The following is a 20,428-nucleotide window of genomic DNA, read 5'->3' as shown; positions in this document are numbered from 1 at the left end:
AGTGCTAAGTAGGTATCTGTGTGATTCGCAAAGGATTAGTCACATATACTGCAATTCTTTTATGTACTTATATATCAGAGAAATTCAACTGGAGGCCCGTGGGCCGAATGTGGCCTCATTCTGGCCCATTGATAATTTTTTGAGTAGACCAGTTAGCTCATTCATTAGACAAGCTCTTATTTCACTAAACACCTTTAACCCAGACTGTTTAAGCAGAGGGGAATTTGGTGAGTCAAACTGACAACTTCTGAGAAAAAGTACATTTGTTTCCTGCACTTTCCGTTTTCAATTGCGTAAAACGAACAAATATAAACCCCAGCGGGTTTTGTTTTTTGTAAACGTGGATTGTTTTAGCACATTTAAATTCCGAGCTTTACAGGTCAGACATTGGGAATGCAAATGTCTGGGTCGGCCCTTTGGCACTTGATATTTTTTCCACCCCGGGCCTCCTTTATAAAAGAGTTGAATATGCCAGCTGCATACAGTATATTAGAAATACAAATAGAATCAACAGAATAGGCACTGAAATTTAGACACGTATGCATCGTCTATAAAAAACTACTAAAATCATTGAATAGAGTGTAAGTTGTTTTCCCATGCAGGGTGAGGCTGGAAATTCAACTGAATAATAGATGAGTTCTTGAACTTTGCTTTCTTTTCTAAATTATTTAATGTAGTTCTGTCCCCATCTAATACTTTGTATGTCAAGAATGTTGTTATATGTGGACATTACTTCCATTACTAATAATTCAAGTTCCTATGCAGCATCACATTATGATGTGCTGTAGCACAAATCAACACAACCAAGCTTGTTGTACAAACAGTAAACCTCCTAATCGCTGCTAGATGAAAGTCACAATAATACACAGAAACTTGTGTTCACTGTAGATTGCTGTTATTCATTTCACAGATACACTCAGATCATAAAACAAGAATAGTAACTCATTGCCGTCATCTCATAGTACACAATTGACCAGCTCTACATTGTACAATACACCCATCCTCCTAGCACTGCTTCAGTAACTAATACGCCACTTTCCCTCTCCCTCCCCCTCAACCCCCACCCCTCCCATAGAGTGAAAACAATAACAGTACGTCCACACACTGGATCCCCTTTAAGTTCACAGACTCGTATGGACACACAAGATATGACCAAACGAGATCGGAGGGGATTGTGGGATCTGGATCCAGGCTCTGCTCAGTACACATGTCCAGTTTCATGTAGCATTAGAGGACCAGCATTGAGGTTCTTAGATAAGAAAAGGGTATCTGTACAGCAGGGGTCCCCTTTTGGTCATGTCTGGGAATGTGATGGAAAGAACAGGTTTAGAGGAAGAGGAGGAGGAGAATGACAAGTCTTGATGTAAGAAAGCTCAGCTTTTTGCCGTTTTGTCAGAGGTTAGAGAGGAGGACACAAAGATGGAACACAATTGTGATGATGAAAAAGAAAACAGATGGGTGCAAACTTGCTCCTTTCATGGAAAAAAATCCCTATATAAAATAAATGAATAAAAGTAGCAACAAAAAAACACATTCATCCATAATTTGATACATAATATGGTAAAAATAAATGATGAGGAATAACATGATTCAATGTTGAGAAGGGGATTAAGTCTGATGTGTTCGAAGAATGTGGTTCAGTCAATCCTCTGAGCTTGATGAGGAGTCAGAGTCCTTCTGTGCTATGATGACATCGTCCAATAGCGCCTCTTGATCCGAGCTGTCATAGTCGCCTTGGGAAAGGCTGTCGCCGCCCTCCATTTTAACGTCAAAGTCCGGACTGGTGAGGAAGTGATGGGAGCTCTCCAGGTCCTCCTCATCCATCATGTAGGCTCCGTCTGAGACCAGAGTCTCCTCCTCGACTCCGTCTAGGTTGGGGTCTTCAGGGATGGGATCAGGAGTGTGGTGATGGTGGTGGTGATGGTGATGGCGACGCTTGCTTTTCTTCGGGATCTCTGAGTGCTCAGTCAGCAGTCGGTGGAAGAGGGTCTCGGGCAGGAAGCCCTGTGAGAAGAATATACATTATTAGAAACACTGAAAAGTCTTATGCATAAAACAGATGTAGGCAGAGGTGCGTTGTCACAGAGTTTTACTTTATTGATGCTGTGGTAACCCACAGTTCCATGGTCTTTGAAAGCCAAAAATACTACTTAGGGAGAAGAAAAAACTTAACACCACTCCACTGTACAGCAAAGATATAATATCTACGTACAGATTTCCGAACAGTTTCAGCCCAATCTGGAGCTACAGCATTATCAGGATTCTCCTCAAGGTATTCTCTCAGGTCTTGCAGCATCGGACAGAAAGCAGCTCCGACCTACGAAGATGAAACATTTGGGTGTTTGTCTGTTAGTGAGAGGTAACACAAAGCCAACAAATCAAAAGCAAATAATACCATTACTGTATGTCTCACCTTCTTTCCTGTCCTCATGTTAATGACTTTGACCTTCTCACTGCCTGTCAGGGCTTTATCTGCCCTCCTCCTCCTCTTCCTCTTGCTCCTGTTTACAAGAAGCTGAGGAAACAAGATAAGTTATGTAATAAAGCAGAAACTTAGAGTTTACTTATTAACCTGAGACCAGAGCAATATGAATCTACACTTTACGACCAGTTGCTAAACTATAAGAGTCATGATCATACCTCCAGCATGTCTCCCTCCACCTCATAATCTGGGTTTTCCTTCAGCCAGGTGGGAGGGTCCCTGCGCCGAGGAGTTCGCTCCAGCGGATCATGGAGTCCATCTGGGTCGGATAACTAAAAAAGAGACAAAAAAAGGAGTTATCAAACTAAATCCAAAGCAGTTTTTATACACAACCCTTCCTGTACGTCATAGAAACAGGTGATAGATGTACCTCTTGGTCTTTGCGCCTTTTGCGGCTGCTGCTCTCTCCCGCAGACCCATTTGGCATCAGAGCCTGTTTAGAGAAGGTCAGCTTCAGCCCCTCCTCCTGACAGGGTGACAGACAAGAGAGTGATTTATTCATTAACTACACATCACAGCTGCATCTTGAAGAGTCTGTTTCTGATATGACAGACCTGGCACGAAAACCTCACAGATTCATGGAGGTGAAACAATTTTAAAGCAACAAAAAGTCAGTTTATGCATATTTTCAACTTCCTGCCTATGACTCAAGAGTAATCAGGCACAGATTGTTATCGGCCAATATATGTTGTAAAAAGTTCAATTGGTGATCTCTACAGAACCCACTCAGAAGAGCCGATCAATAAACACAGGAGATGGTTTCTCTATGCGCTGCTAAAATGTCTCACACACACACACACACACACACACACACACACACACACACACACACACACACACACACACACACACAGCTAACTAACTTTCCTCCTGCCAATATCAATGCAGATTTTCAGTGCCCTCTTGGATTAACCAGGGTCCTGCCAGCAAACCGTTCGTGACTGAAGGGATAGATGGACCAGTAACGCGGAACAATTCTCGTAATGTTAGGTCTCACACTCAGTGGCCAGCCAGTGGAGAGATATAACTACAGTAACAGCAGGAGAAGACACAGAAGTAGTCTGTTCAATTTATCATTTGGGATTGTCTGTTTGTGATAGGTATATTTTCTTTACTCCTGCGTGGGAGGACGAATTGACACTGTTTGTTTCGAGCCTTACAGCATGAGAGCTAACAGCTGACTGAGCTAACGGCTTACAGTGGAGGCACAGTGGGACTGAGAGTTTCTGTTCAGAGGAACATGAAGTGTTAAACAGTGAACTGGAGTTTAATGTGACAACACAACAAGTTTACACTAAATACATGTACTGAAGTAGACTACCTTTGCTGAGCACAGTTGACTTTGAGTTTGGAGTTACAGACACACAAGATTTTTTATCAATCTTCTGTCAGAGATGAATGTAACCAGATACAAATAGTGACCAGGTGGTGGAGTACTGGCTTCAGGGCACAAATACATCACAACAAAGACTGAGACACAGAATTATTCCCAAATTCTGTGTGTCCCATTTACTTTTTTTATATATATAAATATATTAAATATAATTATTTATTTCCTTGACATTTTAATGGCACTAAACTAAACTATGCCACTAATAACTAACAATTTTAGATGACAATAAAGTGAAGACACGTCCTTTTGATCGGTATCGGCTGATACTGCTTCCAGCAATCTGTGATTGGTGTTCAGTCCCCTAACCCTAACCCGGAGCACTCTTAGATTATAGTATTTTATCCTCCACTGTATTCTCACCTTGAGGAGCTTCACAGTGAACTCTCCATCATCTCCTTCTGCACCTGGACCACCAGGCGTGCCGCTGGGTTTACGGATCACCCTTGTGTAGGCCATCTCGTCTCCCACTAGTTCTGAGCTCGGGTTCAGCTGAGCTTCAGAAACGTAGCGCCGCCCTGAGGGCCACTGACCGGTCAGCACCAGATTACACACACTGTCCAGCCGGTTGATCAACACGCGGTCCTGAGAGGAAGAGGAAACCTCAAGTGTCAGTTACTGACTTGACAGTCAGTCAAGAAAATAGAGGTAGTTTATTCTTTCCAGAGAATAGCTTTCAGATTTGAAACATTCAACATCCATTTAGTAAACTGGACATTAATTACCTTGGGCCAGTCCACTCTGAGAGGATCAGGAGGAGGAATGCCATCCTGAGACGGAGTCATAGAGAGTAGACTATTATCATCTACGTCACACAGCTTCATGCCTGCTAAGAAAAAAAAAGGAAAAAAAATCAGTTTGTTTGGTTTATTCCTGCAGGATTGAAGATTTTCTTTCTTTAACTACCAATTTACCTCCTTCCGTCTCTTCCTCACTCTCTCCACTGTCATCACTGCTACCTGATCGCTCAGATGATGACGAGCCCGAATCAGAATCTGAATCAGAGTCCGACCCTCCCTCTCCTTTCCTTCCTCCTCCGGACTTCCCGACTTTCCCTCTGCTCCTCTTCAGGCTCCAGCCTGGCCCTCGTGCCTTTCCGTCATGGTGGCTCAAAGGCGTACTCTGCAGATCAGCAGCGATTTGACCTCCAAGCAACCTGGCTTCCTCATCAGCTCCCTCCTCCTTCACACTCGGCACAACCTCCTCAGTCTTCGGCTGGCTGAGGGGCACGATGGGAGGTGCCTGAAGTGGAGGTGCAGGGGGTGGGGCCTGCTGGTTCTGGATGAATTCTTCCCGAGCCTGATTAAAGGTGAACTGAGGATCTGCGTAGATGGAGAGCTCGGTGCGGCTGACACCGTGCAGTGCAGCGCCCAGCATCAGCTGACGATCATGGTCTGGGATATTCCACCAAGCGGGCAGCTCGGAGCTGGTTGGAGCCTGCGGCAGACGCTCCTCTAGGGAGGGGTGGGGCAGGACTCTCTCACGGAGGCGACGCAGGAGGCTGATACGGTAAAGTGTACGGGAAGCACGCTCCTCAGTGATGGGGGCCACAGTCTGAGAAAGCTCTGATGGATCTGAGCAGGAGGATAGAACAGATATTTATTGTAACTGTGAACTCAACATGCTCTGCTCTCAAAGTGCCTCAAAAGGAAAACCTTAAATCAACAAATCAAAACAAGGGAAGAGTTACCTTCACCACGGCCTGGCCGCAGGTGGCAAACTCTCCGGCACATGGCAACAAAAGAGCGGAAGTATCGACTGAGGCTCTCATCTGTTTTTTTATCCAGACGAGCGAAAGTACGGAAGCGGTTCCAGTCATAATCGGGGTCTCTGCCCTCAGGAAGACCTTGCTCCTTTTTTATCTTTTCCACACCAAAAGTGGACACCACACGGTAGAAGTCGCACTCTTCTCTACGTGTCCACCTTTGCGAAAGACAGAAGGCAAGTGAAGTGATGGATGAGAAGGAAAATATTGAATATTTGTCTCCATCTAAAATAAGCCCATAACTTTAAGGAACATAATATGCTTACTTGTGCATGCTCAGATACTTTACTGTTACACCACTTATTGTCAAATTTATTTTCAAGAAGACTCCACAGGAAATCTTTAAATTTACAAATCAGAATGGAGAGAGGAAATAGCCAGAAATGATGGCATGAAATAACAAATTAAGTCAACATTAACTATAAGTGCTACACATGCCTACAATAGTTAAAAGCCTATATTTGAACTGATAACAAGCCTGTGAGAAACTAATTATATGCTGAAATAAGAACTTTCCACTTGAAGTCACTGGAAAGATAATATAACACAAGCGTACCTCTGCTGACGCTCCTGTCGCGCAATCTCCTTCAGCTTACTGGCCTGTTCGCACCGCCTGCGCCTGCGGTCACCCTTTGCCTCAGCTTCGATCTTCAGCTGCTCCTGCCTGTAGCTGCGTTGGTAAGCTGTGATCAGCCGCCGCAATCGCGCTGTTAGTGACGAACTGGAGGGCCAGTCGCACGCACCACTCTGGCTAGATATGGTTTCTGTGAGCACTGGCCCCACCTTGTCCTCCACAGAAATCTCGTCGTCCACGTTCATGGAGTCAGCCTGGAAGACAAGGTCAAACAGAGACTCGTTAACTTGTTTATCACTGTTGCTTATTTTCAATATATTACACCAAGTCCCTGAAAATCAACTCTTTCTGACAGAAACTCTTCAGTGTGAGGGCTCAGATTCTTACCTCCTCAAAAAGATCTTTGGCGTGTCTTGACGCAGGCTTGAACTCCGGGTCCTCCGAGTACTTATCATAGTCAGGACTGTACAATACAAACAATAAAGCAACATTAGGCTGGAAAAGAGCGAGACATGTCCAATAAAGGGGCTCAACTTTCTAATGTTTCATGAAGTTAACTTTAAGACTTTGACCATTTTACTTCAGGTTGTAATGACGGAGAGACTTTGATACAGACTTAAAATTGAACATGTCCGCTTAACCTATATGTCTGCTATAAATCCATAAGTAGGTTTAAATAAGCCCCGTTAGCCAGGATCACTCACTCATCTCCCAGCTCGGCGTCACCAGTGTGCTGCTCAGCATCAATGGCCTTGTCATCAGGACGACCAGCTCTCTCCAGGAAGCAGAGGCAGGGATCAGCACGCATGGTGGTGTACATCTCATAACCTGGTAACAGAAGACAAGTCAAAACTGTTAAATGACAACAACAAAAAGTTTCTAATCTGAGACAACTGGAGTAACAAATCCTCACCCTATTCTTAAAGCTTGCATAGAGAAAACCTACCATGTTTGTATACACCAGCAAGCAGTGAGCGGTCTGCCTCAGCATCCCACCATCCTGCAGGTACCTCCTGTTGCTCCATCTCAGGCATCCAGATATCAACATCCCTGGAAAATATAAAGAAATGTATAGTAAACTGTGTTCAAGTGTATCATAATTAATGTCAGTTATTCAGTCACTGCGTGTGTCTGCATTTGGCTTATTGTACAATAAGACAATATTTGATACCTGATGTCAGCGCCTTTCAGGACAGAATCGGCATGTTCGCCAATCACCTCCTGCTTCAGGTAGTAGAGCATACGCACCCTCAGCAACACCCTGAAGTGGGAGAGGAGAGGTTTAAGTGTTTGAATGCGGACAGCAATGCTTTCACATGTACACACACATCAAAACACAGCTGATTGGGCTTCACTTACTTGTTGCACTGGTGCTTGAGGTGTTTACGGTAGCTGTCATCCAGAAGGAGGGTGTCAGGGTTGTACTTGCGGATCCACTCCACCTTCTGAACGTCAAATGTGCTCTGGGCTTTTACCCTCTTACCCTTCCTGCCTCTTGGAACAGGAATAGACAGACCTGGGCAGAGAGACAAAATATATAGTTAATAAATGAATAGATATTTGAGCAGAAAACTAACAAGGAACGCATGAACCAGCACTGTATGAGAACGGTTTCTTTCTGTGATCTGTGTGCAGCTCCTACCAGAGTGGTTGAGTAGTGTTTGGGGTTCGCGCCCGTTCTCCGGCGGGGTGATGAGCTCCCAGATGAAACTCTTGATGTTCTCATCTCCACGGTAGTGGAGCAGACAAAAGACCAGGATGACACGACAGATCGTCTCCACGTCACGTTCACTCAGACGACGCTTACATCTAGCATGAGACAAGATGTCCCTCCAGCGACCCCAACTGAAGAAGAAGAAAACAGGTAACAGGTGAGAACAAAGAACAAGAGAGAAGAGTGTAAAGTGACAAACTGATCTAGTATGGGTCTACATACCCATAAACAAGCAGGTGTTTCTCCACCCTGAAACAGTCAGTGCGGCCGTAACCTCCTCCACTGTGGCGGTCGGAGCGTCTGGAGGCACGTGACTGTCTGGAATTGGCAGGTGGATACTCATCGTCGCTGTCCAGATCAGACAGGTCCCCACCTTCACCTCGTAAACTGGAGTACTGACGGGTCTGCTTACGGACTCTGGGCGTGTCGATCACGAGGGTGTTCTGAGGGGGGAGAAGTAACTTACAGTCAATTACACATAACTTCAAAGCAACATACAAGTATTTACTATACAGGCCTTAAAAACAAGAGTTCAACCAGATAAGACATTAGTAAAATCTGCAGTATTTAACATGCTGTGGTAATCAGTGCTGTAAGCTTTTGATGACCACCTTACACTTACCTTTCTGTTGATGGAGTCCATGTCTATGTCTGCTTTCTTGGCCCACTTCTGCCAGAATTCAGGGTCATCGAGGGCGATGTCATTGCGGTTCTCAGAGGCCACAAAGCTGGCCTTGGAGAATGTGGAGCCCTTGCCCTCGCTCTCGATTGTGATGGTGGTGGCTCTACGCTGAAGGATCTGGTCGATGTCCTCCTCACAGAAGCGACTGCCTTCATCATTCTCATCCATGATGGCAGCGTAGGCTCCCTTCCTCAGCAGGTCCTCAATCTCCTTCTTGGAGAACTGCTGAATCTGCTAAGATGCAGAAAGACATAAGCGGTCCAAACTGGATTATTTTTTTCCAAATTAGTGAGATGTAATACAATGGACCAACCTAAAGCTGACCTGGCAGTTTAAGTGAATGACTATTAGGTTTCTTACCCCGTTGACGTTGCTGTCTTTGTTTCCACTCATGCTCTGCAGGACGGCACGGTCCAGGCCGAGCTTCAGACTTGCCTTATCCAGCATCTCCCTCTCATAAGAGTTCCTAGTGATCAGACGGTAGACCTTGACAGCCTTAGACTGTCCAATACGATGGCACCGTGCTTGGGCCTGAAAGAACGGTTTAAAAAAGGCTCATTAGAGCACCATATATGAAGCTACTGAGACAGAAAGATGAGAATAGCTCCAAGTTTTGGACGGAAAATGTGAAAACATACATGTAAAAGAGTTTGGGAAAACAAAGAAATAAATGTAAAGATAGTTTGTTGTTCTTGCAAACTTTATACTGGACAGTACCTGCAGGTCATTCTGAGGGTTCCAGTCAGAGTCAAATATAACACAGGTGTCAGCAGCAGTGAGGTTAATACCCAGGCCGCCAGCACGGGTACACAGCAGGAAGACAAAGCGGTCTGAGTCAGGCTTACTGAAGCGATCGATGGCAGCCTGTCGTAAGTTCCCACGCACTCTGCCATCAATTCGCTCATAAAGGTATCTGTAAATAAGAAAAAGAAAACAAAGTTATCATTAACATTTTAAATTTTTTAGAAAACATCAATCGTGTTAAAATACACCTTGGCCCACTCACCTCTTGTTGATGAGGTAGTCCTCCAGAATGTCCAAGCAGCGCACCATCTGGGAGAAGATGAGCACTTTGTGGCCGCCAGCCTTGAGGCGAGGCAGCAGCTTGTCCAGTAGCACCAGCTTGCCGGCCGACCGAATCAGGGCCTGCAAATGGAAGTCGGGAGCCAGGGGGTCATACACCTCCCGCAACTCCGCTACGATCTTCTCCTCCGCGCCTGGACAAGAGAGAGACAAGAGAATAACTTCTATGATACTGTCCAAAGATGCAAGCTTTTTCACACAGTGGCACAGCATTCATCTGCTGTACAGCATTAAAATATTGGGATGCATATTTGCTAATGTAATTCATTATCATCATATTACAGGTACGACAGTTAACACTAATGCTTTCTAAATGAGACACATGTCATCAGAAAATCTCATTTGAGCTTTTAGTTCTTCAAAACCAGCTACAGTCAAACAGTGGTCAAGTTGAATGTTACAACAAAACAACAAACAACAAAAACAGAAACAGACTCATATGTTCATGACATCAGAATTAGTTCCAACTAATCCATGACTGTAAAAAGTCTAGATTAGGCTTTCTACATATGATCAATAGGAGTAAACAACTTTATCATTTGTTTTCCCACAGAATGAGTAACAGCCATTTCTAAAGTCAGATTTTATGCTGCCTTTTCAAAAGTTTTCAAAGTGTAATCATATTACAGCTAGGGGAAACAGCAAGGGAGGGAACCCTTTTAAGTTTCCAAAAAGAAATTAAGCTGAAAGTACATGCTAAATGACATTTTTTAACCATTTCAATTTAATTACCTTGTGAACACGGCATAAAATTATGTAATGACCTGTGATGCTGATCTCTCTGCACTGTCCAAACCTGTAGCATGTGCAGCTCAGACTGCTTATGGTGTGCAGGCAGCTTTAGGAAAACATTACTCTGACTTACATAAGCTCACTCTGCCAAAAAAGCCTGAATATAACAAACATACAGAGAGCCAGATGCCTAGAGCCAGAGCTAAACATCCTCGACACACTCTTGTTAATTGTATCCAGCATCAGCATATACATTTAAACTTATCAACACTACATACATAAGGCTTTGAGTTAATATTGTAATACAATACCATTGATGAGGTAGGGGTGGTTGCAGCACTTGCGCAGCTCCATCATAGTGTTCAGCAGGTTGGGGACGTTGCTGTTACTGTTTGCCCCTAAACTGAGGAAGCTGAAGTTCCTCTCCAGGATGGCTCGGTAATACTTCTTCTGGATATCCGTCAGCTCAACCTGAGAGAAGGCACAGTGCAACAGTAAAATGGTTGCCTTCTTTCTGTCATTGACATCTCCTAATCCCAAACATAGTTCACACTGAATGTTCATTATTTACACTCACCTCAATGATAGTCTCCTGTTTGGGTGCCAAGTTCTTTTCAACATCCTCTTTGAGCCTTCGTAACATCATGGGTTTCAAGATGGCCTGCAGCTTCTGAACCTGTGGACCCGAAAATTAAAGATTTGCTCAGTGACAGCTGTAAAATACATGTAAAATGAGCAGATGTGCATGACGAAGAACACAGATAGGTGTGTGCAAATATGTGCTTGTGTGTGTGCCAACATGTGTATATTTCACACCTGTTCTTCTGTTTTGAGATCTCCAAAGTCTCTGAGGAATTCAGTCTCAGAGGGGAACTGAGTAGGCTCCAGGAAATGAAGCAGACTGAAGAGTTCCTCCACAGTGTTCTGCAGAGGAGTGCCGGTCAACAACACCTTGTGTTCCTGGGAGAGACCACAGAACACAAATAGAACACAGGTAGAGAAAGACAGAGGAAGGAGAGGAAGAGGAGGAATAAAAGAAATATAGGACAAAATATTAATCAGCAAATGAAGGAAGGAAATGATATTTTTAAAAAGAGGGATGATACAGAAGGTATGCGAGGAAGAACTGTTTCTCGATCCTCACTACAAAGTGAGTGCATTAAGGAAAAGCAACATTTTTAATCAAATTGCATGTATTTTTTCTGAGCACCTTGGTTTGTGCTGAAATCCACAACTGTCTGTGGTCCACTCACCAGATCCAACATCTTCAAGCTGTCCAACAGCTTGCAGTTGCGATTCTTAAGGCGGTGAGCCTCATCGATAATCACACAACGCCAGGAGATCTCCCTCAGCTCCGGGCAGTCAGATAACACCATCTCAAAAGTTGTGATGAGGGCGTCAAACTTGTACGCTCCTGGAATCAAGTGCTCCTGTAGACAGAATCGCAATTTTCATCAGACATGTTTTAACATCAGTAAAATGATTCTAAAATAATCACAATCAATAAGTCCACCTTCTCATCCTTGCAGTACATCTCATACTGCTGTATCATCTGCCGGCTGGCCAGGCTGCCGTGGTAGACGATGGCGTTCATGTTGGTCCATGTGGAGAACTCCCTCTCCCAGTTGGTGATGGTGGAGAGGGGGGCAATGACCAGGAAAGGGCCTTGAAGGCCAGCAGCATAGATCTCGGACAGCAGCGTGATCGACTGGATGGTCTTCCCCAGACCCATCTCATCTGCCAGGATGCAGTTCTGCCTGAGAGACGTGAAACAGGGTAATTAGTGAAGCCATTCAAGAAGCAGTCACCAATCATCATTCCAAAAGGACAAAGTTTTTTCCACAGTGCTGCTTTAATTACAGCACCATACCAGGTAAAACTAATCCAGTTTGACTGCAGCTTCAAAATGCTCGCTGTGACCACGAAGTGTAGCACATTCAGTGTGATAAATACCTGTTGTACCAGTTGAAGAGCAGCCAATTAACTCCTTCCAGCTGATACTCTCGGAGCGTGTTGCCATTCTTGTACTCTCTTGACTCCTCCAACTTCTTCCATGAATTGGCAGATGGTCGTGTCTGATGAGAGAGAAGGAAAACTGGGTGAGAAGAAGATAACCACCAGAACCATTTGCAGTTTGGTATCTGACACCAATGCCCTGGCTTCAGTAGAACCACAAGCAGCTACTGCATCATTTATTAATGTCTAAGATCTCTTCCATCCATATTCATTGCATCCTGTCTTTATTAATGTTTTTCCACTTGAGATGAAGTGGAAAATTATCTGCCTTTTCCCTCATAAAAGTTCTTTTAAAGAAGAATTTCAGAATGTGCATAAAATCAGGTGATTAGAAATAAACTTCAGTTCCAAACAGCTCCTGGCTATTGTCTGCTTGACTGCTCACCGTTCTCTTCAGGCGAGGTTGTCGGTTTTGGATTTTGCTGAACTCTTCGACCTTGCCCTCGTCAACATCCTCCTTCAGTTCCCAAGTGGCGTCTTCATAAGGAAGAGAGCACCACTTCACCAAGTAGTATATAACGGGCTGCAGGGAGAAGAGTAAGAGCAAGTATATAACTTTTGCTAACATGCTACTTGATAAAAAAAGAAGAAAGGGTCATATTTCTTTACGCAGCCAAGACAAAAACAGCTTTGACGAGGCCGGGTTTCTTACCTCGCCATTATCCTTGTCCACACTGTGGGAAACATCCAGGATCCTGTCCACCTCTACATAGTCTGGGTTAAAAGACTCTTCATCCTGCAGACAACCACAGGGTCAGAGACAGTAGAAATGTTTAGAAAACTAGAGTTCAAGCAGCTAAACCACATCCTAAAAAAGAAAAAGCGCCACCCTCACCTCCTGAAAGATGTGCCTCATCTGTGCGTGTTTGGTCTTGAACCTCTTGATCTTTTGATGGATTCTCTTATCTTTCTCTAGCTGCTCCAAACTGGCCCACTCACAGTGTAAGTATGAACTGAGAAAAAGAGAATCAAGTATTAATTGTTTGGTATCCTTAAAAAATACAAGCTGTCTAGTTCAGAGGCTGAAGTTATTCATTGTGATTCTGAAACTCACTAGTTCTTGTATTTGACAAAGAACTCCTCAACATTGGTGTATTGGCCTCCAGGCAACTGAAAGAGAAGAACAGGTTTTAGGTTTTTGTGATTCTCAAAAAGAAATTAAAATAATTAGAATTACATTCAAATAAATATAAAAGGGAATAAACATACTTCCTTCTTCGTTAACCTCATAGACAGAACTTTGTCTACAATGGCAGCATCTTCCTCACTTGGGTTTTCCTTTAAAAATAAAAAAGTAATACACTTAATTAAAACAACTTAACCCCCTTTCCATCAGCATTCAAATCTTCATGAAGATCCTTTAAACCTCACCAGAGAAGAAATAACTTTGTCAGAATAGTTCTACACTCACCACAAAGAACTGCATGCTGGGCTGTCCGTCCACATCCAGCTCCATTTCCTGTTTAAGCTGCGCTGCTGTCCCGCCACTGATGGAGGCAACAGCTGCCGCAGTTGTAGTAACATCTACATCTTCCTGTTCATCCTCATCATCTGTTATCTTGATATCAAGGTCCTCAGTGTATTTCTTCCTTTTCACCACACGATTGGAGCGCCTCTTCTGGCCAAAAGAGAGAGAGGTGTAAATTGAGTGTGTTTTCATAAAGTTTACAGGTGAAAACAGAAACATGGGCACACACCACAATGTAACATGTATGTAAAAAGAACAGATGTGATTAAATGTTCCACCTCTGTGTGCAGCATTTTTTAAGCCTCAATCCAAAACACACACACACAAAAAAATAGGTCTCACTACAAATCAGTTTCGTCATTTAAAAATCGTATCATCCTTTAGAGAATACAGAGCATTAACAATTACATTCTAATTCTGGCAGCTTTCCAAAAGAACCTCCGAAATACCCTGAGCAGGATCGTCAGAGGTCATTTCAATTTACCTGACTATTAATCTACATTTTAACATCGGCAAGTGTGACATTTTGGCTTGTTCAACCACATTAACAAACATGATTTCTAACAACTAGTATGTGCCACAAATTAAATGGGAGGGTGCAAACCTTCTCATAGGGTTACACAAACAGCCAAAAATGTCTGTGCAGGATGAGGGTAAACTACAAAACAGGTCAATACAACCACCTCATTCCATTCTTTTGTTGAGCTTAAAATGTTTTGACCACGGAAATGTCAGAATACATGTGTGGTTAAATTTGTACAACCAGATACAAAGTACAACTATTCAATAACATCGAAGCACTTCTGTTCTAACAAAGGATGAGCTGTTGTTGGCTGTGCAGACCATTGATAAGATTTGGGGGAAGTTTCCAAAAGTCTGCTGATCTTAATTATGTGTTTGTACCGTAATCAAGTCATCCTCCAGCGCAGCAGGTGAGGCAGGACTCAATTCCCCATCAGAGTGGTCAGAGGACGCATTTCTCTTTCTTTTCTTTGCTCCCACTAGAGTAATAGTGCTGCCGGGGAGAGAGGTGAGACAAAGACAGAATGAAGTAGCAGCTAAAGGACAGCAGTTAATATCTCTCTACAAGGCAACCCTTCCAAACATACAGAAGTAAGACACATTAAAATGACTCCCCCTCACATATATATCACTTACTTTGTCTTGGTCTTGCTTTTGCTCTTGTTCCCAGCTCCAGGTATTACTGTGCATCCAGCCACCCCAGTTGTTCCTCCTGGTGTCTTCACTTTGCCCTTTTTATCAGCCCCTCCTGCGGGTTTGGGCGTCGTTCCTCCAGCTATGGGACTTTTCTTCTTGCTTCCTCCTCCGCTGCTCTTTTTCTTAGCAGCAGACACCACGGTTACAGTGCCCCCCGATTCCGGAGAGGTCTGTGTGCTTGGAAGTTCATCCTGGTTCAGGACTCTGGGCAGGTTCTTCTCACCACGTGCTTTGGCCCGGGCAATCGCTTCAGCCACAATACGGTTTGCTTTCTCCTGCTTACACAGGATCTCCACTCGTCGCACGGAGGCAGGCTCGCCAGGGGCCTTGGTGATGCGGATGGCCTGGGACGGAGAGGTGGTGGTTGTAGTGGAGGGGCCGGCTGCTGACGTGTTGATGACCTTCACCACAGAAACTGTTCCAGCTGAGGATGCTGAGCTTGTCTGTGTGAAGGAGAATGTTTGAATGAAGAAACTCTTAGCGTTTTCTGCCACATTTTATTTAAAAAACAATAAAACAAAACCTGAAGCCCCCTCTAATGTATATAAAATAAGTAATTGTCTAAGCACATCTGGAGAGCTACCTGTGGTTGCAGAAGCATTTTGAGTGGCACCGCAACTCTCTGTCCTCCTTGGCCCTGTGAAATCTGCAAAACCTGTGGGCTGCCAGTATTTCCAGCTCCTGAGACCAGTTGGTACTGTGAGAGTGAAAGAAGAGACAGGTCAAGTCACAATCCCCTTTGAAAAGAACCAAAGGAGGAGATTAAAAATACAAACAAGCCAATGTCAGGTTGGATGGAACACAGTACAGCAGTCACAGTATATGATCTGAGAATTTGGCAGGATTTTAAAGAACACTCAGAAATCTGCTTGTTTGGCATCTTATCAACAGTCAGATGAGAGCACTATCAATTTCATCTTTGTACTCTAATACAGATATCAGCCCAGGATGTTTTCAAGCTTTAACAGCTTTTGAGTTGTGAAAAACACCTTTGAAAGGCCTACGTTGTTCCCTCTGCTTCCAAACATTGGGCTACCCTAAGCTAGCTCAACACATCCTGATCCAATCTCTCTTGTAAATGTACAGAGATCAGTCTCATCTCTGATCTTTTCATCTCTAACTCAGTCCTGAAGAAGTTATGGCAAACATAAAATCGGGGCGATATGTAACATTTAAGAGCTAACAATCAATCTGAAAGTACTGCCTAATAGAAAGAGCGTTGCTGATTTTTAACCTGAAATGCTGGAGTCTTATGAAACGACGACACAGTGAAGTCTGATATTATATTGCTACGGTTTTCTTTTATCTCATAATGTTTCAAATATCAGCTATGGCTACATTGTACCGATATGAAGTGTCATTCAAAACAACATGTTTCCTTATAATGCTTAGAAAAAAAGGAGTGCAAGCAGACTAATGTCAATATTGAGTGTATTGGGAAAAACTTTTGCCAACATTAATATCAGTAACATTCAAGACCTTCAACGCCTCCCATCAATTGCATCAATAGAGAATAACTGGCAGGATTTCAACAAGAACACAGCACTTAATAACAAAAGTGAACTTCAGAGGTCAGTGTGATGTTTCACAAACAAAAGAGGAAAAACAAAGGTGAACAGAAAACATGTACTGTAAACTGTAAAACACTTCTTTCTCACCTTAACTCCTCCTTGTTGATTGGGCTGTTGCTGCACCTGCAGCTGAATAGTGAGGACTTTGGGCTGCCCTCCAGCCTGGCCTGCCCGGGCCTGGGTCAGGGCTGCTAGCTGACTACCCTGGAGCACCAGTTTACCCCCAGGGAGCTGACCCAGCACCAGTCTAGTTGGGGTCTGCTGCTGTTGCTGTCCCCCTTGGGCTGTCTGAACCTGCTGGATTTGTGTGACCTGCTGCTGGGCTGGAACAGCTTGACCTGCTGGCACAGCGGAGGCTGCCTGGGAGGGCTGCTGGAGAACCAGGGTGATCCGCTTTGCTTCACCACCCTAGAATCAGATACACAGAAAGAGACCAATTATGACACTCAGGAAAAAGACAGACCTAAAAATACAGCTTGTGAAACTAGAAAACCACTCCAAACGTCACCTGCTGTGCTGCAGCTGTCAGGGTGACACCTTGCAGTCTGCCTGTTGAAGCAGAAGAGGTGCTGCTTACCTGTGTTTGGGCCTGCATGGCTGGCTGTAGTTGCACCTGACCCTGGATCTGAGCTGCCTGGGACTGGACTTGGACTTGAGTCTGGCCTTGAGCCATCTGCACCTGAACAGTTTGGCCTTGCGCCTGCTGGGGCACGGAGGTCAACAGCATCTGTTTCACTGGCCCGTTGGGAGACTGCAGCAGCCTCTGCACCCCTGCAGCACCCACCTTGACTTGAGCTTGTCCTGGGCTCGCCTGATTTAAAACTGTCCCCCCCTGCAGTATAGACATGCCAGGTTTAAGAGGAGTCCCAGACAACACACGGATGACCTTTCCACTTGCCTGGCCTGTAGCCCCTGTTACAGTCTGCAGCACCTGGGCCTGACCCTGGGGCCCTTTCAGAATGACAATTTTACCACCAGCCTGCTGCGTGATGGCAGCTAACTGCTGTGGAGTGAGCTGGTGAGTTATCTGTGTAAGCTGCGTGGTGGCAGTGGTGGTGACCGGAGAGCTGGAAACAGTCAGAGGTGAGCTCAGCAGGACAGTGCTACTGGTGACCACGCTGGCGTTGCTGACAATAGGTAAGGTGGTCTGGGCCTGGATCTGAGGTACAGTTTCAACAGGGGCCGAGGCTACAGTAGGAGCTGCAGGTATGGAAACAGTCTGAGCAGTCACCACTTGCACAGGCTGCTGCGTGGAGATTTGAACGGGGGCAGGGTCTGGGATGGCGGGAGCTGCTACAGGAACGGTAAGGCCTGCGTTGACCGTGAGCTCGGGTTCGGCTGGTGGGTCCACCTGGCCCAATGCTAGTTTAAGGGCCTCCTCCACCGGGTCCGAGGAGCCCTGAGAGAAGGAATCGTCCGGTAGGGCGTCCAGGTTAAACAGGGGTGTGTCCTCAAAGAGGTCCATGATGGGGTCTGCCATCTTGCCCACTCCACACAGGGAGACGGGCACAACGTTAAAAAGACTCCGGGATGGAAGCTAAATAGTTGCGGTCCACTTCTTCTCAACTTTTAAGTAAACAGCTGGGAAAAGAGGAAAAACACTTGTCAATGAAGCACAGGATAATGGCTTTGACATTATTTCAACAAATGCTTCTGTATGCTAATGTGATGTTTATCATACAGCTCAAACCAGAATACAACAACTGAAGTTTAGTGTGCCTCACTCACTGTGGATAGTAAGTGCGTTTAACTTTTAATCCCTGATTATTTTCCCATTTAATCGATTAGTTGCTTGGTCTATAAAATGTCAGAAATGGTGAAAAATGTCGATCTATTTTTGTCTTATGTCTTATTCTGTCCACAACCCAAACATATTCAGTTATCTGTCAGAAAGTGGTAAACAAACCAGAAAACATTAACATTTAAGAAGCTAGAATCAGAATATTTGGACTTTTTTCCCTTAAAAAGTTACTAAAACCAATCATTGAATTCTCAAAATAGTCCGAGTTTCCCTCTCAGCTCCAAATGTTGTTCTATATTTCTCTGATGTTTATAAATATTACATTATTCATCTAACTTTGGTTTCCAAAGCACGACAAGAACATGGCACAGCTCACTAAATCACAGAACCCTTCCACGTGAACACACATTTATCTTCTGTGAGCTGTGCCTGATATGATCAAGTTTACTCTATTGTTAGTCACCACGATTTCATTTAATAACTATCAAGTAAAAATAGAGAACACCCTACATAAACTAATGACCACTGCTGGATTAGTCAAACAAATATTGTTTTCACACATTACGACAAACTCGTGGCCACTCTGTCCAGAAAACGCGTTTCCATACGACATCAGGTTTAGAAAACCCTACAATTACAATGAAGCCGTTTCAATAGTAACTTCATATACAAAGCTAAACTACCTAGGGAAGATTGAGTGAATGAAAATAGTTGGTAGTGAAGTCAGATGAGGAGGGTACTGATGCTGGAGAGCTAGGATGCTTCCCTCTCAGGTCGTATTGCAGTCTTTCTCACAAAACCGTCGGCTAGCATTAGCTTGTACCGCGACCAAGATGTGCCTATTACAAAAGCCTGTGAGGCACCGAAAACATATTCAGGCTTAAAAATACACGGTGTATTATATGTTTAGACCAGTTAACTCTCCTCTCTGTCATTTACTACCAACCATTCAGTCTGCCGGACTCCTTCAATCTCATCAACAAACCGGACCAAACCAAAGCAACGTGCCACAATAACCATTGCCCGTCAACGTTCAGACACGGGTTAGGCCGCATTGCTGTTTCGGTTGTTCTGCGTCTATTTTTCGGCTAAAAAACCTGAAAATAACCATCATATCCACTGCCCTAACTCTCGCAGTAATAATTTCGGGGTGCTAAATTTACCTTTGCATCGACACACATGGCTTTCTCCGTCTCACAACACTGTACGATTACAGGAAACGGCCAGGGAAGAGCAGGAACTAACATTCTTGCCAGAGAAAGCGTAGAAAGCGTGCCCCTCGGATGCTCTCAAATCACGATTGGTCCGTTTTCTCCCAAGCCGGCAGCATACGGCAATTTCATTGGCTGCCCCAGCTATCCGTCATACGTACGGCCGCTTCTGGGCGGGATGGATGCCATAGCTAGGTTGAGAAAACAATAAATGCGGCCTAGCTGGGACCATTTGACTGTGTGATCTTCAACATTGCCGTTTTACTGCCATAGATGCTCGTATTAGAAAGCGCAGGCCCCTCAGAGCTGACTGGAGAAAAATAGACGGCGGTATAATCATCTCACAGTGTTAATGAAGTACACAGCACAACGGGCCTGTTTGTAGACAGCTCTGTCCGTTTATTCAGGGTTTTATTACATTGGCTACATCTCAGGAATCACCTTCATCTTATCTCATGATACTGCTTTAATACTTTCTAAAAATATACATCCAGACCCCATGGGTACATTAACGGATTATAGTGCGTCATTTTTATTTATTAATACATTTTGAGGTATCAAAAACAGCTTTCTTCAAGGCACCAACGTGATGACTTGTGTGCTTGCAATAGGTGATTCAGTTCTTCTTTGTGATGTGGGTTTTGGCGCCCTCTAGTGCTCTTTGACTGAAACGTGATTTTTAGCTGTTTTATTATTTAGTTCCTCAGTTTTTATTTTAAAGATGGTCAGATTATCCTGCAGCAATTTAATTAATTATTTTTGCATTGTGTGTAGTCCCAGC

At 44.2% G+C, this 20,428-nt stretch overlaps 1 protein-coding gene across 4 annotated transcripts; it reads right to left on the bottom strand.

Moving 5' to 3' along the window:
• Window positions 1–873: 873 nt before the first annotated feature.
• Window positions 874–19,703, bottom strand: chd8 (chromodomain helicase DNA binding protein 8). Of its 4 annotated transcripts, none has more exons than XM_073491338.1 (39): window positions 19,600–19,703; window positions 17,273–18,276; window positions 16,783–17,103; window positions 15,708–15,821; window positions 15,065–15,567; window positions 14,810–14,921; window positions 13,850–14,056; window positions 13,648–13,716; window positions 13,493–13,548; window positions 13,274–13,391; window positions 13,091–13,174; window positions 12,824–12,961; window positions 12,376–12,497; window positions 11,936–12,179; window positions 11,676–11,852; window positions 11,239–11,382; window positions 11,000–11,098; window positions 10,734–10,893; window positions 9,614–9,824; window positions 9,325–9,520; window positions 8,968–9,138; window positions 8,548–8,841; window positions 8,148–8,368; window positions 7,854–8,056; window positions 7,571–7,727; window positions 7,383–7,472; window positions 7,158–7,261; window positions 6,916–7,039; window positions 6,599–6,674; window positions 6,194–6,465; window positions 5,563–5,795; window positions 4,787–5,446; window positions 4,598–4,701; window positions 4,236–4,457; window positions 2,853–2,948; window positions 2,641–2,754; window positions 2,414–2,515; window positions 2,213–2,317; window positions 874–2,004 (listed from the first exon to the last, which is right to left on the bottom strand). In XM_073491338.1, exons 2-39 carry the CDS (start codon window positions 18,173–18,175, stop codon window positions 1,642–1,644), a joined length of 7,689 nt encoding a protein of 2,562 aa, XP_073347439.1. In that variant the 5' UTR covers window positions 18,176–18,276; window positions 19,600–19,703; the 3' UTR covers window positions 874–1,641. The 4 variants fall into 4 exon arrangements, with proteins under 4 accessions (XP_073347439.1, XP_073347442.1, XP_073347440.1 ...); XM_073491341.1 differs by having other exon boundaries at window positions 4,598–4,698; XM_073491339.1 differs by having other exon boundaries at window positions 8,548–8,838.
• Window positions 19,704–20,428: the final 725 nt, after the last annotated feature.

This window comes from Pagrus major, chromosome 21, assembly GCF_040436345.1.
Source record: "Pagrus major chromosome 21, Pma_NU_1.0".
NCBI lineage: Eukaryota > Metazoa > Chordata > Actinopteri > Spariformes > Sparidae > Pagrus > Pagrus major.
Note: the sequence above shows the minus strand (reverse complement) of the source record. Positions and strands in the feature narration are given on the sequence as shown.